The sequence below is a fragment of the Coregonus lavaretus genome (genome assembly GCF_964263955.1).
Source record: "Coregonus lavaretus genome assembly, chromosome: 28".
NCBI classification, from domain to species: Eukaryota; Metazoa; Chordata; class Actinopteri; order Salmoniformes; family Salmonidae; genus Coregonus; species Coregonus lavaretus.
Window position 1 is genome coordinate 6,945,287 of NC_140015.1, and position 9,209 is coordinate 6,954,495.

The window sequence follows — 9,209 nt, forward strand, 5'->3', positions numbered from 1 at the left end:
TATTTTCCACCATAATTTTCAAATAAATTCATTAAAAATCCTACAATGTGATTTTCTGGATTTTTTTTTCCTCATTTTGTCTGTCATAGTTGACGTGTACCTATTATGAAAATTACAGGCCTCTCTCATCTTTTTAAGTGGGAGAACTTGCACAATTGGTGGCTGACTAAATACTTTTTCCCCCCACTGTACATATATACACATATACATATATATATATATATATATATCCACAGTAAAACGAGTCCTATATCGACATAACCTGAAAGGTCGCTCAGCAAGGAAGAAGCCACTGCTCCAAAACCGCCATAAAAAAGCCAGACTATGGTATGCAACTGCACATGGGGACAAAGATCGTACTTTTTGGAGAAATGTCCTCTGGTCTGATGAAACAAAAATAGGCCATAATGACCATCGTTATGTTTGGAGGAAAAAGGGGGTTGCTTGCAAGCCGAAGAACACCATCCCAACCGTGAAGCACGGGGGCGGCAGCATCATGCTGTGGGGGTGCTTTGCTGCAGGAGGGACTGGTGCACTTCACAAAATAGATGGCATCATGAGGAACGACAATTATGTGGATATATTAAAGCAACATCTCAAGACATCAGTCAGGAAGTTAAAGCTTGGTCGCAAATGGGTCTTCCAAATGGACAATGACCCCAAGCATACTTCCAAAGTTGTGGCAAAATGGCTTAAGGACAACAAAGTCAAGGTATTGGAGTGGCCATCACAAAGCCCTGACCTCAATCCTATAGAAAATGTGTTGGCAGAACTGAAAAAGTGTGTACAAAGCTGACTTAGTTACACCAGCTCTGTCAGGAGGAATGGGCCAAAATTCACCCAACTTATTGTGGGAAGCTTGTGGAAGGCAACCCGAAAAGTTTGACCCAAGTTAAACAATTTAAAGGCAATGCTACCAAATACTAATTGAGTGTATGTAAACTTCTGACGCACTGGGAACGTGATGAAAGAAATAAAAGCTGAAATAAATCATTCTCTCCACTATTATTCTGACATTTCACATTCTTAAAATAAAGTGGTGATCCTAACCGACCTAAAACAGGGAATTTGTACTAGGATTAAATGTCAGGAATTGTGAAAAACTGAGTTTAAATGTATTTGGCTAAGGTATGTAAACTGTATATTTTCTGTTTTAGAAAGATATTTTTGATTGATAAGGATCTTCATGTAAATCTACACCCACATCTGTGAAATTGTTAAGGAAGTTGACATACAATGTTTAATGTAATTCCTACTCTACTCTAACTAATTCTGTCCTCATGTTCACTTGTACTTCAACAGGACTCTGGGTCAGGAAAGGAACCGGATACATCAAGAAAGACGGAGCACAGCTGACATGGAGTTTTGTGGCCAACCAGCTAGGATACTGGCTAGCTGCCTTTCCCTCAACCACAGGTACAGTAACTATGTCCAGAGATGGGCAGTATTTCTGTTACATGTATTTTAAATATGTATTTTAATTACTTCTCAGTATTTTGACATTTGTATTACACAGGGCTGAATTACACTCCAATGTATTTTGTAACAAGATACTTTCGAGAGCTGCAATTTGTATTTTCAAAATACAAAATACTTTTCTATACAATTTTTTTATAGCTGTTCACAATATTGTGGCCCCCTTTCACCCTACATTGGTATCAGAAGTCTGATGGCACTATGGTGTGAAAAGAGCGTCTGCTAAATGAACTAAATGTATATGTAAAAATGAACAATTGCAAAGCATGCTGAGTGTTATTCTAATGAGCTCCGTCCCGAAACAAGGCCAATAATAATACCCAGTGTGCTTTGCAGTTAATTTTGCTATGTTAATTTTCACATATACTGTACATTTTGGTCATTTAGCAGACACTCTTATCCAGAGTGACTTACAGTCAGTGCATTCAACTAAGGTAATTAAACAACATATCACAGTCATAGCAAGTCATATTTTTTGGTAACCATTACTGAGAATGTTGTTGCTGTTCGGGCCAGCAACTTGCAAATGTATTTTCTTATTTTAAAATACACAATACATGTATTTTGTAATGTATTTAATTAAAATACAAGTATTTCGTAATTTATTTTGATACATTGATCTTTATGGTATTTTGTAATTGTATTTTGTACTTTTTGCTCATTCCTGACTATGTCAACAATGTTGACATAGCTGGGGACTGCATCAGTCTGACATTTTTTCTACAGCCCATCTTGGTTCTCTTAAGACAGGGTGTCCCTACTGGTGGCCCGCGGGACGAATTTTTCCAACGGTTGATTTTATTTGGCCCCCCAAGTTTTTCATCTTGGAAATCTGTTCGAAAGTATTCCCACACAATAGAGAGAGTTATGTGATCGTATACAAATGTAAGCAATGTTTGGGCTTCTTGAGGTCAATTTGCAGTCTACTGATTATTTGTAATTATGTTACTGCCCCCTGACCATCCGCTAAATAAAAAAAACTGCCCGCGGCTGAATCTAGTTGATGATCCCTGTCTTAAGACCATGTCAATATGAGATAGAAATTGAATAATGAACACTTGTTTGTGCACTTTTGCGATGAAACTGTATAGCTAGGGATTCTGGTCGGTCAATCTTACAAAGCTTTTTGTAGGGAGTCCTGTTGCAGACTTGGCCCTTCCTAGTATCTTATTTATCACTGTAACAAATTGCTGTAAATTTACTGCAAAAAAATGTGTTAGCTACTGTAATTCTATATTACAGTACAGTACTCTAAAGAGGAATGCATTATGGGGGCTCAATGGCATTACACGATACTGCTGTAAAATTACAGTAATTGCTGTATATTTACAGCAGCATACTGTGAATTATGGTATATTGTAGGAAAATGTTGTAGGCGGGGAAAGAATCTCTGGCTCATTAACCTATTTTGAGGTAAGCCTTGTAAGACGCTATATTTGTTGCAGCCGTTAGTGAGATTGCTGTACCCCACAGAATACAGTACCATACCGTATTTTGGAATCTAAAAACCTGTTCCTGTAATCTACAGTAATTTACTGGCTACTATGCTGCTACATATGTATTTTTGGAGCCCCAAACAACTTTAGAACACTATTGTTATTGTTGTTTCTGGGTCATTAACATATTTTGAGGCATGTAGGGGACAAATCAAAGTGGCAGCAAGTCTCAAACCTTTAATGGTTGAGTGTTTAGTTATGTCCTTTTGATCGGTTTTGCCCTGTAGCCACGGCCAGTTTAGAAGCCTTTGTTAAGGCCTCTACAAGTGCAAGTGATATAAAACACCAAATATTCATTGGTATGCTGTAATTATTAATTACATATTCACTGTTAACAATTGCTGTAACTTTATTACAATACATTTTAACAAAGTACTGTATTGCTGTTTTGCTGTATATTTACTGCAGCATTTTATAAATGATGGTGCTTGTGGAAAAATGTGTGCCGATGCCTGTTTCACTTTATCAGAAGCACGAGATCAATGGTGTCCGAAGCTTCAGTTTGTCGAACAACCACCTGATTGGTTTCGGTAGAAGACGTCATCTATATAATTTGGCTGTTCTAAATTATTTTGACCAGCAGGTGCCACTAGTGTACACTGTGTTGATCAAAGCCTTGGGTAATGAACCTGCTTTTGACACCAATTGGCTGGAAAGCCTCAATGCGTCAGGAAGCTTCGTTTGGAAGCTTTTGTTTAGGCCTCTAGAAGTGGAAGTGATATAAAACACCAAATATTCATACAATTGCTGTAATATACAAATACCTAGCAGCCAACCTGCTTGCACCAATCCCATGTAATTACAGTAAAATACCAATATTACTGTTACAGTAGCATTTACTCTTACAATATTGTACTGTATCGTTGCTCTGATATTACAGTAACTTACTGGAAGCTGATGGCAAGTTACTGTGAATATTACAGTAACATACTTGGCACTAGCCAGAGATGGGCAAAGATACATCAAAAGGTATCTTGTTGAATATACAAAATACCTTGAAGACCAATGTATCCTTAACTACAACAACATTCTCAGTAACGGTTACAGAAACGTTTTACTTTGTATGACTGTGATATGTGGTTTTCTTTTTATGCACTGACTGTAAGTCACTCTTGACAAGAGCATCTGCTAAATGACCAAAATGTAAATGTAAAAATAAACACTTGCAAAGCACACTGCTGGGTATTATTCTAGTGTGCTCCGCCCCAAAAACGGTTTGTATTTTTATTAAATGTATCCTTGTTTGGGGGCGGAGCTCATTAGAATAATACCAGTAGTTTTCATTTTAAGTGTTCATTTTTACATTTACATTTAGGTAATTTAGCAGAGGCTCTTATCCAGAGTGACTTACAGTGAGTGCATTAAACAAGAATGTTTTTGTAGTTAAGCGGGCTACTTGCAAGTTTATTGTTGTATTAGAAAATACAAAATACATGTATTATAATTAAACTGTTACAAAATACATTAATTGTACTTCAGGCCAGTGAAATACAAATTACAAAATAGGTATTGAAACTATTGAAATTCCTAACAGAAATACTGCCCATCGTTGGCACTAGCTGCCTGCAACAGTTTACTAACCACTGTGCTTCCAGTAATGCACTGCAAAGTCAAGGAATACAGCATATAGCTGTAGTCAGCTATTACAGTAATATGCTGTAAATTTGTATTTCAGTAAAGGTCCTGTAAATCTACAGTAATTTACTGGCTTCTGTGCTGCCAGTATTTACTGTACATTTACAGTAACCTACAGGCTACTGTGCGGCCAGTAGTTTACTACAACAATTACAGGATTTACATTGTACCCCTATGTTGCAGGCTCAGCTTTGAACCCCACAGGCCTGCGAGACATCACCACCTACCACACCATCTTCCTCCTGACCATCCTGGGTTCCATGGCTCTGCTGGTGCTGGTGCTGCTCTGTCTGCTGCTCTACTACTGCAGGTTGGTATCAGGCCCAGCGTGTCTCAACTCAGGTCCTGGAGTAGTCCCAGTGTGGCACATTTTTGTTCCACCCCAGCACTAGTTTTGAACTAGCTACTCAGTGAGTCATCAAGCACCAGGATTAGGGTCAATTTCATTTAAATTCCAGTCAATTCAGGAAGTACACATAAATTCCAATGCCAATTCTCTTCCATTCTTTTCAACAAGGAAAATGTGGAACTACTTTCTGAATTGACTGGAATTTAAACGGAATTAACCCCAACCCTGTCAAGCACTTGCAGAGTTGAATCAGGGGTGTTATTACTGGGCTGGGTCAAAGATGTAAAATAAAAATATAACCAATCCGGGATATTCCAGGACTGTATTTGTTGTTTCATTTCCTGTGTACAGGGTGTTAGAATGTGATACATGGATTTGTGTGTTTGGTTGCATTCTCCTTTTAACCCTTCTCTCTTATGTTTTATTTTAGGCGGAGATGTCTGAAACCGCGGCAGCAGCACCGTCACAGCAAGATGCATGTCTCCTCCGGCCTGGACGGCTCCAAGAGAGATCAATGCACCTCCATGTCCCACCTCAACCTCATCAGCTCAGGCCACATCCACATCGACACAGCTTCCTCCACCAGGGGGGACCCAGACGCTCTCAAATCAGACCTGTCCTCCACCCGGGACCTCCACAGCTCCAGGGAGGATTTCTTCCGGCACACGCCCCCAGGGAAGGCCCAGCGCCACCCCAAGGTGAACACGGACAATATCACCAGGCGTGGCGGTGGGGAGAGTTTTCCCATGAAGGTGACAACACGCTCTACTAACACTAACAACTTGGATCCTCAGCTGCTGGTCCGCAATGACACCCGCAGCTTCAGCTCAGCGGAGGATAATACCCACGATCCTCGACGTCGCCACAACCACCACAATCACAACGCCAATGACAACCAGGGCTACTCCTCAGATCAACCATCTCCACCACCTTTACTGCCTCCCTTCGCCGGGCACTACCAGGAGTACTCTGGCCTGCCGCCGGAGTACTCAGCGTCCCAGACCGGGGACCTCCTAGCCAGGCCCAACTCTCTAAACACCCAGCCCGGCCAGCTCATCTTCTGCCACTCCATGGACCAGATGAAGGAGAGCATGTACCGGAGCGTGGTGCCCACGCTGGTAATCCCGGCCCACTACATGCGCCTGTCATCGGACCTGTCAGCTGTGGAGCAGGCCCTGGAGAGGCAGCAACAGATGCAGCACGACATGGAGGGAATCCAGGTTAGCATGACCCTGCCCAGGCAGCAGGGACAGGTACACCAGAACCAGCAGCAGAAACAACAGAACCAGCAACAACAGAATCATCAACAGGAGGATGAGGAAGGGGAAGAACCAGGCCAGCAGAGGGAGAACTCGGAGGGACACTCCAACTGGGCCTCGGATCCTAACGCGGCTCCAGTCCGCATCCCGGTCCTGTTCAACGACAACACCATATCTCAGATGAACGGAGAGCTGCAGTCGCTGACGGAGAAGAAGCTTCTGGAGCTGGGGGTGAAGCCGCACCCCCGGGCCTGGTTCGTCTCACTGGACGGTCGGTCCAACTCCCTGGTTCGACACTCCTACATCGAGCTGGGGGGAGACTCTCTCAGCATCCCTGGAGGAGGGGGAGGTGGAGGAGCCACGGGGAGTCGTCATGACAACAGAGTAGACGTCGCTCGCGAAGCCAACATAAAACAGCGGAAGGGAAAGGAGGAGAGGAAGACAAAGGAGGCTGCAGCGACGGCTGAGAGGAAGGGTCACGCAGAGAAGACCTATACTAAACTCCCCTGCATCGACCCCACAGTCCCCCCCAGCAGCAGCAGCGAGAGCCACGCCGCCATGTACTCTCCAGAGGACAATTCTCTGGTACCACGGCTGGACGAGGCCCCAGAGACGACCCCCCGTGGGGGCACGTTCCCCCGGAAGGGCCGCAGCCGGGATAACAGCGCCCGGAGCAGTACCACCACTACCACCAGCGAGGTGACACGCAGGGACTCAGCCACCAGCCCCGAGGATGGGGAGGATGCCGATGATAAAGACGAGGAGGGGAACAAGAAGAGTCCCTGGCAGAAGCGCGAGGAGAGACCCCTAATGGTGTGGAAGTAAGGTAGACCTAGGGCTCTCAGGGAACATTGAGCTACAAGAGAACAGGGGGAGAAGAACCACTGTGTCAACGAACACCTAGTTTCTGACTGTGTCCCTCGTAGATTCTCTACAGGAAGAAGAGCAGAGAATGTGAGAGGTCTGTCTTGGAGAACAAAGAGGAAGACGTGTGTGAAAGAGATTATGAAGTGAGAAAGGAAATCAAACAAACAAGCACAATTGTCACATGAACTGTGAAAGGAACCAGGTGTTGTAGTCCCACTTTTGCTTGTAGTAATCACTGAGATCAGTAGCTATATCTGCATCTATAAAAACGTCACTGAGATCGGTAGCTATATCCGTATCTCTAGAAGTTTCACATGGCTGTGGATTTATTTATTTCCAAAATCATGATCCCTAAGCATGTGGATGGTGTTTGTTTGCCCACAGGAACAAATGGGAGAGTTCCTCTGACTGGTTGGTATTCTGAGATTTTTGAGAAATGCTCAACAATGTTTTTCTCCACTGTGCTGTTAGTAGAATTCCTTGGAAACGTTACCGATCAGATGTTCCTGTTACCTTAGCATTAACCTCAAGTAATTTTTACAGACCTTTTGGGAGACGTCAGCTGGCCAAACAGAAACATTTGATTCCTATGGAAAACCAAGACTGTCTGGCCAGAACTGATGGACATAGTGGAATGAATTAGTGTTTTTGTTTCACTCTTTACTCTTGTTTTTTTAACAGATCAGATGGCCTTCTTTTTATGACTGAGTGGTACGTAATGTCATTGAGGAGACAGATCAATGTATTAAACATTGGAGAAATGGTTGCGGTTGTGTTTGTGAAATCCTAATAAGTAAGTCCTAAAACCCAGGGTTTACAATGATGTTGTTGTTTCATTTTGTACTCTAAAATGTTCCTTGGAGATAATGGCAGAAAACCACCTCCACGTTACTATCACTGAAGCCTGGAGAATAATGCAAACCGTTTTGGTTGTCATTTTCCTTGCTGACAGAATATGTTAGTCATATTTTTTTCCTTGCTTTACTAACCTGCTGACCTGCTGACTTGTAACATTAACATCTATGGAAGCATGTACCTGACAAAATTATTTGAAATGTTCATTAAGCATTTGCTAGAACATTTTTGTTAACTTAGCATTACAAGTCTGTACCTTTTTGTTGCAATATCAATTTATAGTCAGACATGGATTGGATGATACAGACATGTAAAACATTAGCTTAAAAAACAGAATAATTGGCTATTATTGCAAACTTGAAGGATGTAGTGAAAGGAAAAGACACTGAGTTGAATGAGAGGAAATCACAATGACCTAATGTTCCCATGAACTGTGCCATATTAGATTGTCAATTATGCGGCATCTCCACTGGCTCGTCTTCTCAAAACATCTCATTATTAGCCTTCAGATAAATAAGACAGGAATCCATCCAGCGTTTCTCAGACCTAAAACGTTTTCATGTCCAACAAATCACACCAAACAATTAGTCTCTAAGTGCCTTCTTTTAGCATAAAAAAAATATTGGCTTGGATTCAAGGCCTCAGTATGTAAACCCAGTAGTTACAACCATTCAGAAAGCTACTGGCTAAACCAGGGGTTTAACGCATGCTCTGTAACATGTTTGCTCATTATTTTCAGGTTACGATATTGAGTCCTACACAACGTCAAGCTATTGTTAGCTAATCGACTTTGATTTAAACAAACAGCACTCATCCTTGATGATCTGGGGTCATTTGAAGGCAATCAAGCCATACACTCGCTATCAGGTTTATAAAGTCCAGTTGAAGTTCTATCACGTTGCCTTGTGGACTAATATACATAAAGCAAATCAGGTGTAGGACCTTGCCTAAGATGCACAGCAATGGTCCTCTTGATTTCAAACCTGCATTGTCACGATCTCTGTTTTCAACCCACTATTTTTTTGGGATAACTATCACTGCGCTCTCTCTTCCTTTTCTCCATTCAAAAGTATGTGAATGACCCTGGAAAGTCTATTTTTAAGGCATGAGACTTTCCATGTTTTGAGTTACTGAGTTGATACTAGTATGTGAAGTGGTTTCCCTGTGGTTTGAGACTAAGGATCACAACGAACGTGCATGTTCCTCCTCTCATAAGCATTTGTGCTGTTGTGGTCTGTTTAGTTTCATTCATCATAGAATCAGCTTCTCTCA

At 42.1% G+C, this 9,209-nt stretch overlaps 1 protein-coding gene across 1 annotated transcript in view; it reads left to right on the top strand.

Moving 5' to 3' along the window:
- LOC311103566 (protein FAM171A2-like) overlaps positions 1 to 7,040 on the top strand; it is a gene marked incomplete at both ends in the record, with an annotated part of 65,799 nt that extends 58,759 nt beyond the window's left edge. The window contains 3 exons of the mRNA XM_084145154.1: positions 1,303 to 1,416; positions 4,791 to 4,917; positions 5,387 to 7,040. Coding sequence (XP_084001280.1) covers positions 1,303 to 1,416; positions 4,791 to 4,917; positions 5,387 to 7,040 — 1,895 coding nt within the window. The remainder of the gene's footprint in view (positions 1 to 1,302; positions 1,417 to 4,790; positions 4,918 to 5,386) is intronic.
- Positions 7,041 to 9,209: the final 2,169 nt, after the last annotated feature.